The sequence below is a fragment of the Hipposideros armiger genome, unplaced genomic scaffold, assembly GCF_001890085.2.
Source record: "Hipposideros armiger isolate ML-2016 unplaced genomic scaffold, ASM189008v1 scaffold_776, whole genome shotgun sequence".
NCBI lineage: Eukaryota > Metazoa > Chordata > Mammalia > Chiroptera > Hipposideridae > Hipposideros > Hipposideros armiger.
Genome location: NW_017732126.1, coordinates 564,061 through 586,878, shown reverse-complemented (window position 1 = coordinate 586,878; position 22,818 = coordinate 564,061). Strand labels below are relative to the sequence as shown.

The 22,818-nt window shown below is 43.2% G+C and overlaps 1 protein-coding gene across 1 annotated transcript in view; it reads left to right on the top strand.

Moving 5' to 3' along the window:
• Positions 1-22,818, top strand: part of PLPP3 (phospholipid phosphatase 3) — an 80,954-nt gene that overhangs the window by 34,534 nt on the left and 23,602 nt on the right. Inside the window, exons 2-4 of the mRNA XM_019628271.1 lie at positions 6,368-6,525; positions 20,047-20,327; positions 20,732-20,789. Of these exons, the coding sequence (XP_019483816.1) occupies positions 6,368-6,525; positions 20,047-20,327; positions 20,732-20,789 (497 nt within the window). The remainder of the gene's footprint in view (positions 1-6,367; positions 6,526-20,046; positions 20,328-20,731; positions 20,790-22,818) is intronic.

The window sequence follows — 22,818 nt, the reverse complement described above, 5'->3', positions numbered from 1 at the left end:
CACTTTCAAATAAGAAAGGCCATCCAAAGTTCTTTTTTCACATCCAGGATTAGACTAAAGCCAGGTAGCTCTTTGTCATGGAACCTGAGACTTTCCAAAGTGGAGAAACTCAAAAACAGTGCAGTATACTATTGCATTGTTTTTTGTACACCTGAAACTAATAATAATAAAAAAATTAAAATAAAATAAATAAAAGAATAAAAAAATAAAATAAAATATAAACAATAAAAAACGAAAACCAAAACAAAACAGTGCAGTAGCTTGCTCATCATTGTGCCCCCAGCACCTACCACAGCCCTTAGTCCTCAGTAACTGTCCATAAATGTTTGTGGAATGAAACGCAACCCCTTGGACTTGGGGTCAGGAAACCCAGGCACCAGAACTGGATGTGCCATTAGTTTCTTCATTTGTAGGATGGAGGTGCTTTCGATTCTGACAATCTTCTTTTTGTGAAGGAAGGGCCTGAACTTTCTAGTACTGAAGAATTGAGCATTTGTCAAAGAGAGCCTCTGGGCCCAGAATATTGCATGCTCACACCAGCCAACAGCAAGTGTTTTTCATGGCAGCTCCTTTCAAAGGTGGGAAACACCTTCATAGTAAACTTAGTTTTGTCTCATCTGGATTGTGTCCAGTCTAAAAATCTGGACAAATATCATAAACCAAAGAAAGTTTGCACACTTCTAAGACCAGTAGCAATTAATTACTTTAAATAGAAACCCTGTCACTTACAAGCAACATAAATATTTGTATTTTGAACCTCTAAGTAGTAGTTGGGTTGACCATTCTGGCCATAAGTGATTAAAAAAAAATCATTTGGTCATATTTTAACAGGGAATACATTTATAAAGAAGGGGAGGGTCAGGTCATGGAGTAAGAAAATATCAGCCCAAAGAAAGACAGACCTGGGTTCAAATTCTGGTGACCAATTGACTCCCTTGGGACCCTTGCACAAGTGAGAAAACCTTCTGGCCTTAGTTTTCTGTTGGGTACAAATGGAAATGATAACCTATAACTTTTCAGAGCGATGATGGAGATTAGAATACATTAATTCCTACTTAGACTTCAAACTCCTTGCAATCAGAATCCCAGCGCCTTCCATATATGTTTCTAACATCTGGTCCAAATTGGTGCCATGTGCTAGCTTTGCACTTGAGACGAGCTGCTTAACCTTTCTGAGCCTCAATTTTTCATTTGTAAAGTGAGTAGAATTCTATAGTGTAGGTAAGATGGATAAATTCCTGTCAGAGTCCTAATAGCTGCCTAATTTGAACAACTTACTCTATGCTTGGTACCTACACGCATATTCTGGTTCCAGTATTATTTTGTGGGTAAGTGTGTAGACTTTCTGCAGATGTTAGTTTAATTATTACTCACATAGATCCTAGACTTTTGCTTATTTTAACATAAGTACAGATGCAGGGAAGCGGAAAGTTGCAAAACTCTGCAAAAGGCACTCAAAGGACTTGGGATATAGGATACATGGGAAACCCCTCCCTGATGCTCTGATTGGGTTCATGCAAAAGTGTAAAGATTTCTCATTCACCCTCTGACCCCCACTCTTCCACGGCCCACACCAAGGGCTTTCGAAAAAGCACTCTGAGAGCAGGAGGCTGTGTTTAATTTTGTGCAAATGTGAAGCTGTGACTGAAGGGAGCAGGGCTCTGGGGCTGGGTCACTTTGGTAACACTTCCCACATGACTTTACCAATGGGTGGGCCACGAAAACTTATCCTCTGTTTTTTTACACCCCACTCCCAACCGCCCAACCTGCCCAAGTGTTAGTTTTTCAAAGCCCAAGAAGTTTCAAAGGCCTGAACCCAACACAGGGGCCTTTCTTCATGCTTTGATTTTCTGCCCATTAAGTGTTTGTCAGTGAGTTCGAATTTCACCTCCTCTGCAGCCTACACATCCCAAGAGGTCCCTGGAGGTATAGGAAGTTAATTGATCCTTGATTAAAAGGAGAAATACTTGAGTCTGGGTCTAGAATCACCAGATGGTGTATGTGTGTATGCTTTTTTGGTTCTGCTTTGCAAAAAGCTCATAATGTACCTTTCATTATAGATACATCTAAATTCCAGGATATTGGCTTCAGAGTTCTGGCTAAATTAGATACTGAGCGCATCTGCAGGCACATGGTGAATGTTCAGTGAGCAACAGCCAGTGCTGTTGCCTTGACTGTTCCAAACAAAGCCTTTTTTTCTTCAAAGACCATGAGGTTTGCTCAGCTTCATTTAATGTATTAATACTCATAGGTGCCTCCTTCTCTCTGTTTTAAGTGACTCACTTACTTTACAAAGCACCCAAAAACTGGATCATGTGAACTCTATCCAGCTCCATCACTTACTTGCAGAGTGACTCTGGTAAGTCACTTTAATCCCTTGAAATTTAAGGTGACTTAACATGTTAGTTTTTATGACTGTTTCTCCCATGAACCTGTGAGCCACCTGAAGGTTGGGACATAAACTCTTTTATCTCAGTAGCTCCATCAGTGCCTAGAACATAACAAGCAGCCAGGTTTGTCAGGCTGTAATAGTTTATGTGGGACTCGTCAGCACAGTGTGGGCACATAATAGTTGTTTAGTAAATGTTCACTATTATTATTGTTCTCTGTGCTAGTTTTCCCTTTGTTTACTTATGTATCTCTTCCAGCTCTGTAGCCAAATTTAAAATTGTATTCTCGTTTGGCCATTGGTTTTGTTGACTGCCTTATTGGAACCCCTAAACCACACTGAACTCTCATAAATGTACTTAGCTCCTGGGCCCCCGGAAACCTCCTGCTCATATAAGGGTCAACTCAAGCCTCCCATCCTATGGGCCACCTGTAGGGTCCCTAATACAGTAGACTTTTGTAGTCTATACATATGTCAGTTCGCACACTAAAAATACTTTAATGCAATTGTTTCCGTGACTTTCTTACAATGCCATGAACCTCTTGAGGACAGGGACTATGAGTGATGTATTCACCGCTGGATTCCCAGTGGCTAGCACTGGAAATTTTCTTGAAATGAAATGATCAGGGGTTGTACTGGTTGGTAATCAAGATGATGCCAAAGTTGAAATGGAATCTTGCTTTTGGAAAAAGAACAGCCTCTTCTCTGTGTCCTGGAGACAGAAGGCTTGATGTTTTATATCTTTTGAGGACTAGCTGCCCCACTGGGGACAATGTTTGTGCTTTTCACATTGACTGAAGTAATCTGAAGTTATTCTTTTTTTGGAACAAAGTCAAGATTTGACTGGCATCACCCCCAATCTGGACCACAAGTTTGTAGGGGAGACAAAAAGAAGCCATTGGTTTTTCTAAATGCTATTTCCACGCCTTTCAAGACGACAAACAGAGTATATTTACATCCAGCTTCTTGTCTGTTTGTGGTCCTCATCCACATAATCAGAACCGGAAACCTTCCCTAAGCCTTGATCAAGGAAGGAAGGAAAAGGATTTGTGTTGCTCCCAGGTTGAGGGCAAAGGAACGGACCAGACAGATTTCCTTTCCTAACCTTCTCTGTGGGTCTTTTTCACACTTCTTTTTTCACGTTTACTGAGCGTCCATAGCACGTGCCAGACTATGCTGATGTTACCAGTGCTCTCGCCTGGTGCCTTCCAACTAAAGCAGCATCCTGTACTGATTTTAATGGCGTCCCGGTGTCTTCCCCTATTAGATCGTAAGCTCCCTGGGGACAGGGCTTATGTCATCTTTGTATTTCTTATACTTCGTATACATGGTAAAAAATAACTAGTTGTTGAATAAATGAATGATTTAATACCTTAGCTTATTACATCGTCCCAGCAATCTCAAAGCTAGATTTCATTCTTTCTTTGAACAGATGAGAAGGGGCTTTTGGAGTTGTGAGATAATTTGCTCAAGTAGAAGGGACCCGAGTTGAGGTCATTAACCCAATTTATCTAACTCCACAGCTCTTTTATATGTGTTTTACTGTCCGTAGAAACATGTTTTACAGGGCTATCATGTGAATGCTATTAAAAAATGGGAGCTGGGGGCCTGAGGAGTGTAGCACAAATTTAAGGAACTCGGGGTCTGTTTCCTACCTAAGTTTATTAGCAACGCTTTGGCTCCCAGGCACCACCGAGGCTGCGGCTGGGCTCGGACACCAAGCTAAACGATTTTATCACGATGTGTGGAACTTAAAAGCGGACTATTAATATCATACCGCTGGCTTCTCAGCTACTTTTCATAGCCAACTTGGCCACATTTCAAAATATTTAGGCAATGGAATGAAGATGGTTTGGGCCCACATGATAGCTTTTCTCTCCCAGCCCCCCAACCCCGAAAGATCAGCTAACTGCTCTTGCCGTTTCTAAGCCGGAACATGTATCCACTGCCCCTCCCTTGCCCCCTTTACTCCGTCCCAGAAATGGGGTTTCAAGAGCTAATGGTTACTGCCTCCCCTGCAGGGCCCCTCTGTGTTTACTTTGAGAAGGTCAGGCACAATGCTGTGTGGTGTGTTGCTGTTCTTTCTTTTCAAAGCACCAGTATGAATTTGATAAAGTAAATTGTTGTTCTAGCAGGAAGCAGTTAGGGGTCACAAAATAAATAGCCGGAGAGTTCAAATAAATCCAAAGAATAAAATCAAATAAATCCATGTGTGTATGCACAGTGATACATAAATACACTTTTTAGAAAGTGAGCATTTTTATCACCGCAGGTCTGGACCAAAGTAATTGAAAAATTGTGGAGTTTATGGTATACATTTTTTTTTAAAGAGATGGTGTGGGCCTTCGAGCAACGTAACATGAATTTAATTCTTTTTGAAAAACATGAAAATGGAATTTTATTTTTTCCACAGCTGCTTATCTTGGGATTTTTCAGTTAGTGAAATGCACATTTGGATGAAACCAATTTGCAAAGTTAACTTAGGGATTGAGGCATTCGGGGATGGACTAAGAGAGTGAGTGAGCTAAATATAAATAGCCTCCCAGAGTCTCTGTTTTTTTCCACCTGAAGATGAGTGATATTCATGCTTAAATGATGCTTTAAAATCACCTCTCAGGATATTGGAAGATTCAATGCAAAAATGGCTATACAGCACCTTACACACTGTAGGTGCACACCAGTGGTGTATGTTGCCATTAACCAGATGTTTCTCGTGGTCTTCCCTAGTCCTAACATTCAGCGGCTCTCCTTTTGTAAAAATGTAATTGTGAGGTGGCCTTGGGGCTTGGTATTGAACTTGGGTGGTAGGGTGGAAAAAGGTCTTCCAGTCTAAGAGAAGAGCCTAAACCAAGATAGAATCTCTGTGTACTGTTTTCTTGTAGGATGTGTCAATGCCATGAGTGGAGAGGGAAGGCCCGGGGCGTGGGGCATTTTGTAGGTCATACTTTATCTTGTCCTGTGCAATAGGAAACCATTGAAGAGCTTTTTAATGACATGCTTATTGCCAGGAAGTAAACTGGTGGATATGTGTAAGAGGCAGTGAAGGCCAAAAAACTGATGTGGAGGCCTTTGCAGTGTCCAAGCAAGAGCTACTGTGGCCTTTCACTTTTTACTTGAGGGCTATAGGGACATTTTCCTGGCAGGTGATGGAATCCATTTACCATGACCTTTAAAAGAATGGCGTCTGAGCTGGCTACTGATTAAACCAGCAGCAGCTGCACTAGCAGCTTGTTGCGCTCGGATGCCCTTGGGCTCTGCTCCAGCTCTGCTCCGTCTTCTCCATGACTCTGAACAGTGAAAGAAAAAGACTGAAGATGGCGTTCATTGAGCAGCCACTGTGGGCCAGGCACTGTGCTAGCAATTTTATGTGCTTTGTTCTCCGGTAGTCACCACCACAACTCATTTAACATGCGGGGAAGCTGAGGCCCAGGAAGATGGATTGAGAACCAGAGGTCACACTGCTAGAAAATGCTGGACCCTGGGATTCAAATTCAGGTTATCTGACTCCGAGGCCTTCACTGCTCCATGCAACATAGAGGATGGAGCCTTAGGATGAACTTCTCAAAGGGAAACGGTTAAGACTTAAGAGAAGAATGCACATGAAGGCATAATGAGATATCATTAGTTTTGGGGCTGCGCCAGTAATTACTACAAATTGGACTTTAATTTTTAACTGGATGTTACAGGGCAGTGGAAATGCTCCTGCCCTGGCTCTTCCATTGCCTCTCTCTGTGCTCTTGGCCAAGACCAGAAGATGGTGCTACGGGTGACAAAAGGAGGAAAGGGGATACATGCAGTGTGAAAACTCTCATTAGGCTGTAGATCGCCACAAACACGAGGAATTGATGTCTCTGTCCTTGTTGTTATTTGGGATGGTCTTAGTTTTAGGTCATTCTTTAGCGTCCTTGCATTGACGTTTTCCCCTTCTCTTTTTTTCCTCCCTACCCCTCGTATATGCAATGGTTCCATCTTAACCAGCGGGCCTTCCCTTCCTGATCATTGAGACAAGCACCATCAAGCCTTACCACCGAGGGTTTTACTGCAATGATGAAAGCATCAAGTATCCTCTGAAAACTGGTGAGACAATAAACGATGCTGTGCTCTGCGCCGTGGGCATCGTCATCGCCATCCTTGCGGTAAGCGCCCAGACTGCCATACCATGCTCAACCTGTCCTGATGTCCCCTGTGTCATATTATAGAATATCTGAGCCAGCAGAGACAGGGCAGATCAATTAGAATTTCACTTTATTTTAACATTAACATTAACATTATTTCATGGAGTTAATACTATTACTAAAGGTATTTTAAAATACTAAGCCCAGGTCCTAGAATAACATCGTTTCGTTCAATGTCCTTTCGTTATAACCATTAAGATGACACAGGATCTTCACTCTTGTTTATATCAATTAGCCTGTGGTAAAATTGGTTTCTCTATACGTTGTTTCCCTTAAAGTCGCAGATAATATCGTGAGGACTTAGTATATACTAAAAGTATTATAAAAGTATGCTAAGCACCCTTCTAAAATACTGTGCCTGAATTACCCTCACAACAGTCCACTGAAGTCTAAATACTGTTCTTATCTTTAAGAAACTGAGGTCCATGGAGTAAAAGCAATTTGCCCAAGGTAACTTGGTTAATAAGAGGTAGAATTGGGCTTTGAACCTAGCTGTCCCTTACCCTAGAGTCTGAGCTCTGAGCCCCAGAGGAGGGGGGAAATGCCTTGTCAGATATCACGGGGATTTTTTGGGTTCTTTCCATACCATCACTGTGCTGCTATACCAGTGATAATGCCACTAGCACTCTCTAAAGCGTTTAGTTCTCTCATCCAGTGGCTGTGGTGTCAAAGTGAAAATAAAATGGGACTTGGAATTCAGAGACCTCAGCTCTACACCTGGCCCTTCCACTGATGAGCTGTACATCTCTGAAACCAAGGATGACCGTCTTGCTTCATAGCATCGCAGTGAGGAGTAAGAGATCATGAGTGTTGACATACTTGGCAAACTCGTAACTGCTAAGCAGGTTACTCATATGTAGGTGTAAAGTCCAGGCTTACATCCAGGTCTTCCTTTAGAGGATGAAGTCCTCACTGAAGATGAAAAAATGTGCCACGGTCTTGAACAAGGTCCATAATTATCTGGAGCCCATGGAAATCGGGGTATGGCCTACCTGGGCTCTACTTGGAAGGTCACCGCCCTATTTTAGATTTGTCCATTTAGGACAGGGGTGGGCAGGAGTATCTGATGGCATTCCAGCCTTATAATTTGTGAGTCATACTTTTTGCACAGCTGTCCATTCCATACCTCCAGTATTTTGTAAGTTTGTTCTTTGCTCCTAAACCCCAGTGATGGGGATGAAAGGCACAAGCACCATGTCCACAAAGGTCATAACCTCTCCCTTACACATCCTTGAGTCATCTATGTATTAGCGACAGCCTGGAAGCTTACTTTTGGCCTGTATTAGCAAGCCAAGAAGGAAGGAAGTTAATGTTAAGATCATTATATGCGAAATAAGTGGTGTTATTCCCATGATACAAATGGGAAACCAGGAGCTCAAAAGGGTTAAATGATATGCTCAAAGTCTACAGCTCATAAAAGTTGGGGTTCAAGCCTATGCCGGGCTTATTTCAAAGCCCTCTTTCCATCTTGCAGACTTGATTTCAGAATGGAGGTTGGCTATTCCAAATGTACTGCTCGAGGGGATAGGCAGTTAGCTAATCTTGCCTACCCTGGATCAAATATAAGCTGCTGATGGTACATGAAACACATTTCATGAAGTTTCTTTTGACTTCCCCACTCTGGGGGTTGGTTGTAAACTTTGAGACCCGTCTTTGTTTTTTAATAACATCGTAAACCAGGCACACAATCAACAGTTTGAAACTGGGGAGGTGGGGGAAGGAGGCTAGTAGAATTCTTTCCAACCTTCAAAAGAAAAACAGTCCATTTGGCAATTGGAGTAGTTTCTCCAAGGTGGACTAAAGATCTTTGTGTTCCAAAACCGAAATGTAAAATCTGATTTTACTATTTTCTCCAATTTGACAGGGTGGGGTGGGGTTCTCTAGGAAGCACAGCTTTGCCTAGAAAAAAATGTTTATAATAGAAGGCAAATAATTGCACAGTACCTTGTACTTAAGGTTTGAACAGGTGTTTTTGACAGTTGGAGGATCTGTTCATTAAATGCTTTGAAGAAGCCAGCTAGAACCTGGGAGCAGTTAAGATAAGACTAGCGCTGGGATGGGGATGTCTGTGCTCTCTGCCCTCCATATCACCGGCTAGCCTAGTGGGCTGCTCCCACATATAGCCCAGCAGCGAAGGAGACAGTCTTCAAAGGCCTGGGCGCCCACTGACTGCGAATTAGGTGAATTGCTGGTTTCTCTAGCCCTTGTTTTCCTCATCTGTAAAATGAGAGTGGTGTTTGAGTTCATTCATGAGGGTTGCTGTAAGAATCAAATGCTGGCCTGCATGGGAATGCACTTTGTGCAGCGGGCTAGATGAACAGAGGGTGCTAGATCAGATTCTTTAAGACCCATGCTGCTCTTAGTTCTTCCTTCCTCAAGCAAAACTCCTGGGCAGCAGTTCTTTCCCTGCTGTGTGCCAAAACCTGTTCCCTTACAAACGCTAGCATTTCTACGAAAAATCTGCTTTTAAGATCTTAATCGTGGCTTGCCTGTCTGCTCATGTCAACTTGGTGTTTTATTAGGTTGTCGGAAAAGTCATGACGTATTTGTGTGTGTGTGTTTTGTTGCAAAAATGCGTCATGACTTTTCCAAAATCACAATAATTAAAATGCTCCCTGACCTCCCAGGTTTCCTTGAAATAGTCATGAGTTGCGGTCTTGGTTACAGAATGAGCTATAGCACTGCTTCCCCAGCCCAGGCACTGTTAGCAACGTAGATTTACGTAGTACTTTTCCTATCGTTCTGAGAAAGACCAGGCAAGCAGATACCACAATAATGATCTTTTGTCAGGTGCTGCTACGTGCCCTAGAAACTTATGGACCATGCTCAAGCATTTTAACCTCACAGGAACCCTGAGAGCTAGGTATTCTTGTGGCTCTTCGTTTAGGGTGTTGTTAAAGGCATAAGCCCTGGTTCATATCTAAGCTTCTCCGCTGGGGAGAATGTAGCAAGTTAATTAACCTCACTGAGCCTCAGCATGCTCATGTGTTAAATGGAGATATGTCTACTTATTAAGGTTTTCAGAATTAAATGAGGTGATGTATGTAAAGCATCTCAGTGCTTGGCCCCTACCATATACTCAAAAAACAGTGAACTGACTTAGCCAAGACCCTGTATCTGATAAAAAATAGAATCAGGAAAGGAACGGCAGGCAGCCTTTGGACTCATAGCTCCTGCTCTTTCCTTGTAGTTAATGAACGACATAGGACCCAGGTCTCATAACTGTTGCTCCAGAGCTCTTTGCAAGAGGATCTTGACCTCCTGGCCCAGCTGCCCTTGCATTTCAGCTGGAGGTGTGAGGCCTACTTGCCCGTTTACGTGCCAATAAGTACAGGAGTTCTTGTGAAAAAAGTCAAAGACCTCAGAGGAAACGTGAATCATTCCCTTTAGTAGATTCATTTCTGGAAAAGCTATACAGCTTAAATTAAACAACAACAACAACAACACGCTTCCCACTTTCCCATTATGACGTCATAGACCTCCGTTGGCTCCGTCCAGAATCTGTGTCTGATCAACAGGCATGAGTGACAGTCAGGGTGGGTAGAGGGGACTCAAAGCTGGAAATCTAATCATCCTGCTAAGTGCTGCCCAGGCCTTCTCTGCTGAATGTCAGGTTTGTTTAAAACGAGAAGCCTGGACTGATTGGATGCCCTTGCTTCAGTTTGGATGTCCCCACAACAAAGTAATGGAATGCAGGCAGTGGAGGTTTAGCCATGCAAATCATCAGAAGTTATAGAGAAAGCAGACACCTTTCTATGGCAGGAGATAGGGAAAAATCTAGTCACGTTGACCTCTTTTTCAGATGTACCTCAGATTCTGGAATTAGAGCGTAATAGGAATTCCTTCCAAATCCACAAAGCAATGGTTTCTATCCCTGCCTTGTAAAGGCTTAATGACTCTAGCAGCAGTGAGATTAGGAGCAAATAGTAAAATATCATCTCCTATCTAGCCTCCTTTCGTTTTGCCTTGCACTGTGCTGCAAAGAGTATTATGGGCAAAGATTTTAATATGGAGAAAATGCTCAGTATTCTTTTTAAATAAACATGGGATCAGTGCTTGCCTTGGTCAAGCCCTGAAAGGGGTTTATATGGATTCTTCATATCTAAGAGTTGATGCCTGGGTGAGTCATGGGTGAATCCCCTTCTCCCTCTAGCCATAAAAATGCTGCTTTTCCTCTCAGATCCCATTGAATCTAATCCTCTGTAATAATCCTGACTGGAGAAAAAGCTCAGATTTTGGCGTTAAATTCTGTGCTTATTCATTCTGTTGTTTGTCCTTCAACCTCAGGCAAAGGCATACTGATTCCGTTGGAAAAGAGCTATGTCTTCCCCCTGTAAATTGGTGACAATAGTTCACCAAATCCATGGGCTTGTTGTGCAAGTCAAATCAAGTGAAATTATGTGTGTCCTTAGCTAGAATCATCCTTTTCATTCCCATAGTGCCGTGCAGTTTGTAAAGTGGTCTTTATGTGCACGTTTTCTTGTTTGCACCTGATAGGCATCCTGGGAGGAAAGATATCAGAGGATGTACATATGGAGCAGCGAAGATAACTGGGGCTTAAGGGTAGTAAACGACTTTCCCCGAGTTAATTAGTGGCAGGGCTAGGCCTGGAGTCCTCTGATTCTTAGGCCACGACTTTTTTCAGTAATGACACCACAGCTGCCTTCTAAAGCCAGCCTACCTTCCACAATGATCCCAACACCTGTGGTGTGGCAGGTGCTGGAGACTCAGTGGTGAACCTCAATTTAAATAGCTGCACGTTGTCTCTCATCACTAAACTGCCCGAAGCTGCTCCATCTCAAGCAGACACATAACACCTTCAATACACACTGCTTTGTCATGTGCTTTGTGTCCGGGTCTTGTCTTCTCTGCTAGATAATAGGGGCCTGGAAGGCAGAGACCTGGCCTTTTCCTCTCGCACATGGTAGGTACTAAATAAACAAGCAGACATCTCCTTCTTCAGCAAGCATTCCTTGGCTCCTGCCTCCCCCACCTTCCAAAGGTCTCGGAGATCCCTGTGCCCACCTCTCTCTATCTGTGCAGTTACTGTGCTGAAGTGTCATGCCTGTTTACTTGTCTGCTCCCTGCTTACCCTGTTAGCTGCATCAGGATAAGAACTGGTCTGATTTGATTTTGTATTGCTAGTGCAAGGCATAGACTTTGGTGCTCAATGTATATTTGTAAAAATCACAGAGGAGGCCATACGTTTTGAGCATAAAATCAGCAGCATTATTAGGCCAAAAGATGCCAGAGGATGTGTGGAGCAGGGAAAAGTGTCCAATTTGCTCCCCTAAAGTCTTAAATATGATCCATGATGCACACGGGAACGTGCTCTGTACCCCATGAAAATTTGCTTGCTAGAGAGACAAGAAGAGCTGGATACCTCCAAGGCTTGTTTATTCAGGACCAGGCTTCGGTTTGCCTACATCTGGACTTCATTACTTCCTCCCCAGCCCCCCATCTCCCTTTATCTGAGAAAGCACTGCCAAGAAAACAAGGTTCCCCGAGATTGCCTCCTCATTAAAGGTTAGTCAAGTTTTCAACTCTGAAAAAAAGTGAAGTTGTGCTGGCCCAGCAGTGCCTTAGTGGGAGACCCCGTCCCCCAGTTTACAATCCACTACATCTGTGCAATTACCAAGACCACCAACAGAGAGTGGGGCCACATTAATCCTTCAACTGTGTCATCCCCAGATCAGATGGCTAGAGAGTTCTTCTGAGACCTTCTTATCCCTGGAGGGATGGTGGGAGGGGGCATCTCTTTGCAGTTTAACAAACACAGGCATTGAGATAAAGATTTACTGTAGCCTGTTCCCTTTCCCAACCACCCCGACTCGTACCCTGGAAGAAGTGGGGGCTGCGGCAGTTCTTCCTGAGTTACGCAGAGCGCGGAGGGGCTAATGACTGAAAAATTTATCTAATGTGAAGGTGACGATAGTCTCCATTTTAAGTGATAATGCTTAGGAGGCTGAAAAATCTGTTCCTGTGAATCAGTGTGTGTTAGAGGATGGGGTGGAGAGGCGGATAACATTTGTGAGCTACCTAATGGGCCAGAAACTAAAATGCCTTATCTGAATGCCTCTTCAACAGCTACGTGAGATAGGTATTATTTACCCCATTTTCAATGAGGGCGGGGGAGTACTGAGGCTTACAAGGGTGACGTGACTAGTTTGAGGTTACTCTGCTTAGGGAATGGGGGAGCAGGAATTAAAACCCAGGTCTGTCTGGCTTTAAAGCCCAGCGTTTGAACTGAAGGCCTACTCTGTGCTAAGGTGCTGTGCAGAGTGCTCTTTATTTAGTGACCTATCAAAGCTTTTAGTTCCCAGGCTTGGTGCTCAGTGTATGGAGGAAGAAAACACATCTAGACCATTGGGCAGGTGACCACGTAATATTGATGGTGTGTGATAGTGTTTTGTATGAAGTGGTTTGTGCCGAAGGTGATAATCTGCTGTGTAGATAGATGCATGGTGAGACCTCCCCTACAACAAGCAGGCATGTGATAGGCACCTTGGCCTAGAAGCTGATGTATCAGACACAGATAATGCCCTTGGAGCTTATGGTCTGACAGGGACGCAGGTCACGTAGTCGACTGATTACACTGTTAGAGACCCTTAAGGAAACTAAAGAATTGGTCGGAGAATAAGAGGAGAGTCAGGGCAGTGCAGGGTAGTGGGCCCCAAAGAGGTGAAAGCTTAAAGGATAAAACAAGCCAAATGCTGTAGATGGCCTGAGGGATAAATACAGTGCTATAGGCGTTCCTAAGAAGATCACTGAAGGTTATTTTCTTTGGTGAAGGCTTCATCAGCATCATCATTCATTGAGCACTTTTACCCATTTAATTATCACAACAGTCCTTGAGCTGTTGGCACTGACAACATCCTCCTTTATATACAGAAGGAAACGAGAGTTCTCAAGCTCAGTTGTACAAGACCCACAAGTAAAAAGAGCCAAAACTTTAACCTAGTACACTAGTTGGCGGTTGAGCTCTACTTTGAAAGATGATTAGGACTTTCATCAGAGATCCTGACATTTCAGGCAGAGGAGATTGCTTCAACGATAGTAGAGACTGAACAATAGTGTTTTTGGATTTGCTTGGCTGGATAAGTAGAGTATAAAGTAATAGACAAAGATAAGGTAGGAAAAGATTATAGCAGTATTGTGAAATTCCTTAAATGCTGGGGAATTCCTCCAATTAATTGGCTAGTGATAGATGAAAGTAATTTAAGCTAGCTTGGTCAACTTTCTAACCAAGGTACAGATGAGACCTGAGCCATAGCGGTAGCGATAAAAGGAGGAGAGAGAGAAAAAAAGATGGATATGTGAGATGCCTTGTGAAAGTAGGATGAAGAGAATTTGATGACAGTAGGATAAGGGAGCGGGAGGAGTCTACAGTTTCATGTCTTTGAAGTTGTATGTTTGGTGGCACCTTGAGCAGAAATGAAGGGAAGAAAAGTAAGGTTTGGGGCAGAAGTTGGAATGAGCAGAACGGTTAGGTTGACATGCTAATAACATCGATTTGATAACCAGCCAGGCGATAGGACTGAAGATTGGAATAGGGCTGATAGGAGTAAGGTATAAGCTGAGCCTAGAGAGAGAGCGAAAGATGCCCGTTTGGAGGTCATCTTTACAGAAGCAATAATTGAAACTATTGAAGCAGCTGAGATCACAGCACACAGGCAAGAATATAACCCTATGGAAGACCCACATTTATCTGGTAGAACCCAGAAGTGGAGCCACTGGAAGAAGAAGAAAGGTGTTTGAGTATAGGAAGAAAAGTACTGTGGTGTTATATTAAGGAAACTTAGGAGATTCAATGTTAAAAAAAGAGTAAGAGATGGGCAGTAGGCAATACTACAGAACAAATAGCCAGGAAACTCTTGCATGAACAGGCAAAGATGGTCATCGAGGAGACCCATGGGTTTGAATCCCTGAGTTTTGGGAAGAGAATGCCTTCTTCATACAGCTGTTGGGCATAGGGCAGCTGCTGCTCATTTTAACCATAAATAGCTTTTGTGGCCTCTATGTGTCCGTTTTGCTGTGCATATTCTAGACATTGGAGTTTTGACATACCCAGAAACACCGCTGGTGGCCTTGAACAGATCTATGTCCTCATTGCCTTTCAGTCTGTTAGGCGCTGATGTCCAGCTACAAGGCTAAAGACAACCAAGTGAGAGAAGAATCAAAAATTAAATTTTTTATCAATAATTTGTAATCACTAAAGATATTGCATTTTATTGCAGTAGATGGAGCATTAAGCTTCAGAAAAAATATAACTACACTTGTGTCTCCATCCTTCGAAGCAGGATCTAGATACAGGACACATTTCTTTTCCCTTGGGACTGAGAAATAAACTTTAAGAAGAACAATTTCTTCCTTCATTATTCTCAGTCCTCAAGTGTTTGTTGAATGACATGCTTCTAGACCGAAAGAAGTTCATTAATCCCCATAACTGAGATGTGAAAGAATAACTTGGTGCCCTGTGGCTGGAAGGGACTTAGATGGGCAAGTGACTGACAAGATAACGTGACCTTACCAGGTGCCCTGCGAATGCCCATCTCACTGGAGACATACACCCTGCTGCCTGTTAGGACTTCTAAGAGAAAGCCAGCTCGATACCATCGGACAGAGCACAAGAACCAGAATGAAGAAGTCAAGGCTACAGTGACAGCCCTGCCACTGCCTTATTTCTGACCGAGGGTGATTTCACTGACCTCTCTGGCCTTCACCATATTCATTAATAAAGTGTCGATAATAATTTAGTAATTCATATATAGCCTGTGGGTGAGAAGCACAAAGCACAGTAGATGTGAAAATGCTTTGTAAGCTGAAAAGTGCTATGCAAATATTATTATTATTCAAGCAGATCAGAGTATATGGAAGTTGGTCCTTCAAACTCAGCAGGGGAAGAAGATGATTCCCAGTCTCTAAAAGGAGAGATTATTGAGATTCTGTGTGCAAAAATCTTACTTTTCTTCAGATAATTTAAAAATAGAGTGGAATGCTCAAAAATAACACAAACAATGTAGTAGAATTGCCCTTTCTGCCTTGGGTTTAGATTTCCCTTCCACTTTGTTCCCCTGAAAATCAAGACATACTAGATTAAAAGGTCAAAGCCAATGTCATCCATACACACGTTTTCTAGTTCTACCCTGGAGGGGTAGGTAGTACTTCCAAATTTGAACTTGGAATGTTCCCTTCCAAGGAGCTCTTGGGGGTATCTTGGAAAGATATTTTCTACAAGTATTTTTTAACTTTTTGTTTCCCCTTCTCCAATGGAAGAAGAAAATTTAACTTTTGGAGGGCTCCTCTGCTAGGTCCTGGGCATCTGACATATCACCCTCTTGAATCTCCTGGCAATCCTGCCAGATAGATATTATCAGTCTTTTTTTATAGATGAGGAGACCTAAATCCAGAGAGGTGAAGAAGTCACTTACCTAAGGTAAAAGATGGGATTCAAACCAAAGGTTTTCTGGCTCCGAAGTCAGCACTTCTTTTACCACTCTAAGCTCTCCTTTCCAAAAAAGGCTAGCCCAATATTTCTCCAAATTTCCTCTCCAGAACAGTTCGATATTTGTGAATATGTGGGCAGCTGAGCTCTTTTTCACCAGAAAAGACAGGGAAGGATGGCTGTCTTAGAGTTTGAGACAACCTCCCCCCAAACTGCAGCCGTTCTCAGGCAAGGACTGATCCCTTTCTGTCCCCTCGTAGCTTAATTGCAATGCTTTCCCAGTTTATTAGTTTCCAGATTCTGTGCCAAGTGCTTTAAAAGGCAGGTAGGTTAGAGTTCTCTGCTCGCCTGGCAGCCTGCCATGCCCCTCCCCCTCACGCCCCCTCCCCCCCAATCTGTTGCTTGCTGTTTTCAGAAAGGGATTGACATTGAAGGCGTTTTTTTCTCAGCAGTGAAATTTACATATCACCATCTTGCTGACTGAAGCAGAAATGAGGGCTCTAGGGGCAGGAGTCTGGGGGGTGGGGACAGAGCCTTTGTAGGGAAAGAGGGAGGTAGAGGGAAGAGCTTATTTTATTACCCAGGAATAAAAACATTGTGAGTAATGAATAAAGTCCGAAAGCAGTAAATCTGGGACTCCGGAGTTAGGCGTGTAATGTGTCAGAGAACAATTTCAGCCTTCGCCTCTTCTGCAGAGGTGAGGTATGCGGGCCGTCATTCACAGCCCGAATTTCATTAAATGGTCTTTTAAAGGTTAGGATTACAAGAAGCCAAGTCCGGCTGGTTCATAATGATGATTTATGGCTGTGTTCTCGACTCCCCGACCCTTCTGTACGAGGGGATAGAGAAAATACATAATTTGTTGCTCATTAACTCCAAGATCTGTCAGGGCTGGCCCAGGAGCCATGTGGTCCTGGAGTCAACCATCTGCTAAATGACTTCAGCCTGGCTTAGTCCTTGAAAATATACAATTGCTCCACTACAGTGGAAACTGTTTTTAATAACAATAGACGTAATAAGATTCTCTCACTGTAGTCTGCCATGGGTCTGGGTCTTTGAACTTGAGAGTCAGAATAGCTGGGCTCTACTCTGTCACTAGCCTCACCTCCTTCAGGTAAGTCACTGTCTCTCAGAGCCTTGATATCGCCATCTGTAGAATGGGTATTTCCTCTCCACAGTTGCAGAGTACATGAAACTATAAAGTGCAAAAGAAATGTGAACGATTGCTGCTATGATTAACGTTGTTCTTAGGATTTGAGGTGCCCTAAAATGTTCTTTTTTACCTCTCAATCTTCCCATGAGAGACAAGGAAGCATTTTAGCAGTTTACTGTTTGCAAGAAAGACTGTGGCATGGAAAACCAAAGTTTTAGGATGAAGGGATATGTTAGAGCTGAAAGGAATCCTTGAATTGGCATCAAACCCTTTCTCTTTAAGCTGACTGAAGCGGAGAGGTGACTCACTTGAGATTAATCAGGAGATTCATACAAGAGATACTAATTTGTAGTAGAAACCCACGTATTCTTTCTCAGCATTAAACCGGAAATCATGCTCAAGCCGAGCCAATTTAGAAAAGTTCTTAATCTGTGGCAGTGGTATGGTTTGAGAAAAGAAACTCAAGAGCAGTCCAAGGGCGGGGATTGTACACGGAGCCCCAGTTCCTCTCCTTGCCTGTGGTGTCATCTCCGGGGAAGTACCCTTCCTCTGCCACTGCTCATTACCTTTGCTGGGTTGGGAGGCTAGTGGTGCAGGTGTAGCACAGGAGAGTTCAGAATAAATGCCATTGCAATGATGAGGCTGTCAATCACGGAGTCGAGCGCCCTTGTTTTGCAAATGGAGACCCTAACTCATCCCATATTCACTCAATGAGTAGGGACTCAAACCCTGGCCCCTTGACTCCTAGTTGAGTGGTTTTTTTCCCCCCTGCATCTAAAGTCATGTGAGCATGACTTATAAATAAAAAACAAGAAAGAGAACATGATGGCGGTAATAAACATCTGGAACTTGTTAGCCTGGAAGGTTACATAGGGTAAAAGTGTAAACAGGTTCAAAAGGGAATTAGAATGAATGGTAGGAAAGAATGCTGGGTGGGGAGTTGGAACACCTGGGTCTAATCTTTAGATGTGAGTTAATGTGGACCCCTGTTTGTCCTGTATATAATGGACGCTTTTATTTCTGACTCGCTGTGCTTCTCAGATTTTAATCTTTGCAACGTGTTATCAAAGGTCTCTTCGTAAGGTTTAGAGGATATTTCTAATTTTGCAATGAGGCAACTGTGAGAACTACTGCCCTGCTCCCTTTCATCCATTCGTTCATTCAACTCGTAGTCCCTGAGCACCTCCGTGGGATCAGATATTAGTCCAGCTCAACCAGGGAATAACTAAGTCAGGACTATTGACTGTTTCCCCCTCTACTACAGAATCATCCTCACTATGATCTGGGAAACCAAAGTGTAGCACTTGGAAATAGCAAGCATTTCTAAATGCAGAATCACTGTATAAATGTTAGCCGAAGTGGCTGTTCTCACCACTGCGCCTGCTGGCCTCTGGGCCCAGCTGGCATGTCCCTCCTCCATGGCCATCCTAATCCCCAGACTTGGGAGCCCCTGAGGACTCAGATCAGACCGCGTGCCTTGGTGCCTTTCCCCCGCTGTGAAGAAAAGCAGGAGACTGAGAAGAGGAGCGCCCGGGTATGGAAGTCGATTGCTTCCCTTGTGGTTGGTTGTGAACTTGCTCCATGAAAGGGCAAGTGTGGCTCATCACCCCGCCCTGTGAGGAAGTGTGAAAGGGACTTTGTGGTGAGGGATGAGTTGAACATCAGCGTCACTGGACTGTGGTTGCAATCCGGAAGTGGCCAGGGCTGTGCTGCGCAGTTAACAAGGGCGGCAGGCTGTGTGTGGTTGTGCATCGCCAACGCAGAGCTGATCGTCTGCTGCATAGGCATCGTAGGCATTTATCTTCCAGGACATCAGTGGCCTCCCATTCTTCATGTAAAACCAGGCAGTTGGAGGTGAAGTGCTCCCCTGCTCTGAGCCGCAACCGTATCTATCATGGTTTTTGTGAGAATTTCACAGAGGAAGTATACAAAAGCAATGCCTGGTATGCAGTAGGTATTCAATAATTGATGGCTGTCTTTTATTGTTATTTTTTTTGTAGTAGTGATAAATGTCCCCTAGACACAGTGGGATGGAGGAAGGGTATGAAAATCAAGACTCACTCGCCACCCTTCAGGATTGAAGGGACAGTGCAGGCAGACTTGAGGAAAGTCACAAACTCTGAAGGGCACTGTACCAGCAGTTCTTGGTTTGTAGACCAGTGTTCTTTTCATTAACCGTACTACTGAAAAGGAAGATGAAGCCATCACTCTCTATGACCAAGCACATTTCCCATCCCTGGTATCAGATTTAAGCCAACAACTCTGCAAAGGTGCGCGGCCTCCTTCACAGAGGAAACTGAAGCCTGGAGAGCTGAAGCTATTGCTGAAGGACACCCGATAGGTGGCAGAGCCTGGATTCAGACCCAGGACTTGATCTTGGGATACTTACCCTTTCCTATAGAAACCCTCACTGTGGCTCAATGTTGATACAACGCTGAGGCCCCTTGTGGAGTTAGATTGTCAGTGATCCTTTGGCCCAAACTCCAGAATCCACAGATCCTCTGATATCCTGGCCACCCTTAACCCTGTCTTGATTTTTCTTGTAATTTTTTTTTCTATAGCTACATTATTATTTCTTTCTTATATTAAAAAATACTTATATTTACATATATATTTTGTTTTATGTGTTTCTTGTTACCAAGGTATTCTATGGCTAGGTGGGACTTTTTTGAAAAAAGGAGCTAATGGCCAAGGTAGCGCTTTGATCTTTCCTCCCAAACATATTTGTGTCTGTGTACTTATTAAATAGAAAATTGGGATTTTCTAGGTTATAACCTGAAGTTGTATACTGAACATTCTCTTTTGTCATTAAATATCCTTTACAGCATTAGTTTTGATGATGGGTCTTTGAAACTGCCTAATTCCCTGATTGGTTTCCTTTCAGATCATCACGGGGGAATTCTACCGGATCTATTACCTGAAGGAGAAGTCCCGGTCAACGATTCAGAATCCCTACGTGGCAGCCCTCTATAAGCAAGTGGGTTGCTTCCTCTTTGGCTGTGCGATCAGCCAGTCCTTCACAGACATTGCTAAAGTCTCCATCGGACGCCTGCGTCCTCATTTCTTGAATGTCTGCAACCCTGATTTCAGCCTGATCAACTGCTCCGAGGGCTATGTTCAGAACTACAAATGCAGAGGCGACGACAGCAAAGTCCAGGAAGCCAGGTGAGACACCACTTCCCATGGCCGCTGTGCACCCCTTTGAGGCAGACAGTTCAATGAGCACTTACCAAGCACCTGCTATGTGCCAGCCCCAGCACTGGGCTCTGGATTAGATGGGCAACTATGGCATAGTCCTTATTCTCGAGGAAGTCACATGATTGAGACAGATATGTACATAAACAATTATGATATAGCATTGGTACATCCATTCATTCATTCATTCATTTGTTTATTCATGCATTCTTGGGTGCCTGCTAGGTTCCAGGCAATGTGTCCAAAGCACCACCAGGAATGTAAAAATAAGATGGTGCTACTTTCCAGGTCAGTCTAGGGAGGAAAGGCAGGCAGACAATTGTATATCAGGGATGTGAATATGTCCCTTTCATGGCCCTCTCTTACTCTTGCAGGAAGTCCTTCTTCTCTGGCCACGCCTCCTTCTCCATGTATACTATGCTGTATTTGGTGGTAAGTACCTGCCCTCTGATTCCAATGGAGTCCTGCCCCAACTTAAATCCCTTCTGTACCCAAAGCCCCCAGAGTGGTTTGGGATAGATGTATTATGAAATCCTTGAAAAAGTCTTCACTAGAAAATTCAGTTCTATTCTGAGTTCTGCCATTGCTTTAGCAGAAGTTGTTTTACTTTCCAGGATTTTCTCATTTTTCAAATAAAAGTAATATTTACCATAGCTGCTTGATAAGCATTGTGTACCCATTTTGAAATTATAAAGCGAAAAAGACACTTGTAGAACATTTTATGGGAGCAAGGGCTGTATTCTGAAAATCCATTAACTCAATTTATCCTTACAGGAACCTTATGTCATAAGTAATATTATTTATATTGTGGGAAAGGATTACTAAGTAAGGCTCAGAGAATTCAAGCGAACTTCCAGAATTTACATAGATACCAGAACTGTTGCTCAAACTTAAGACTTCTGGCCAAGTTTTTTGCCATGTTCGCCATGCTAGTCCTCTGATGAAAGGACTTGAAAACTCATTGTCATCTGACTACATAGAGTGATTTTATGTTTTACAAAATACTGCATCCGTGAGCACACATGACCTTGTAATAACAGGGAAGTATCAAAATCCTTACCCCATTGCTGGGATCCAGAGACCACACCCAGAGAAAGTCTAAGCAGCACATTGGAGGTCCTTCAACTAGTGGTGGAGCCACGATCCGAATCCCCATATTGCTCTTCCCTTGGCCGTGTCTGCTCTGACTTCCTGGAGATGCTGGAACAGTGCAGGTGATGTCCTGCTCCCTGCCAGCTGCTGCGCAGATAGTGGCTGATCTGTTTCTCTTTGTCAGTTAAATATTTTCCTCTTGCTTTCCCTCTCCCCTTGAATGAGGTTGGTGTGCCAAGGCACTTCCTGCTTTCGGCCGCTTTGATGGGAGGACAGAGAGAGAAGGCGCTGAGAGGTCGGACATAGCTCAGAGGAGCACAAGCTATTTGGAAAAAGAACGTTTTGATTTTGACTTATATAAAAAACATGATTAGGGATTGGAAAAAACTTTAGGTTTTTTTGTCTTGTTTCCCACCCCCCCCAATCCTGAACAAGTTTGGAGACCTCTGGGCTTCCTGTTACCTAGGATGCAGAGCTGAAAGATGGACCCCAATCTATAAAAACATTAAATGTAGATTTTATTTATTCGTGAATAGCACTTCTCTTCATTCTTGATGTTTTTGTTTTTGCTTTGCTCTTAGGAAGGATAATTTAGCAAAGATATTTAGTTGAGTTTCCTGTTCCATTTTTATATTTTACCCAGGGCTGGAAGCAATTTTACAAATGTAATCCCAGTGTTTTGTAAAGGTGCTTAAGGGAGTGCATATGTGCTGTATTCCTTCATTTTCTTCCAAGAGAAAAACACTGGATAATTTTGAAAGCAACCCTGCACTGTGTGCTCCACAGCTGCCCCAAAGGTAAAGGTGCTGACAGGTTTCTGGTACCTTCTGTGTGCCAGGCACCGTATGGAGCTCACACTATAATATTCGATTCTCTCAGTAACCCAATGAGATACACTGTGATTACCTTGCTTTCAGTTTAAAGTAGACCAACCAATCTAAATCTGAGAAGTTCTGCGGTAAAAGGTCTACCTCCAGTAAGAGGCAGAAAGGGTATTTGAAGGCTGACCTTTGTAACTCCAGCATCATTTTATGTTCTTTTCATTGTGCTGCACTACAAAAACAAAACAAAATGAACCTGCAGAACAAATTAAAGAACATGAGCCTTTGATTTCAATTTTACCTGAAAGTGAGCTCCACATAGTGCCTGGCACACAGAAGGTACCAGAAACCTGTCAGCACCTTTACCTTTGGGGCAGCTGTGGAGCACACAGTACAGTGTTGTTTTCAAAGTTATCCGTTGTTTTTTCTCTTGGAACAAAATGAAGGAACACAGCACATAAGCACTCCTTTAAGCACCTTTACAAAACACTGGGATTACATTTGTAAAATTGCTTTAATGGGTGAGATGGTCCCTTCACTGTACCCCC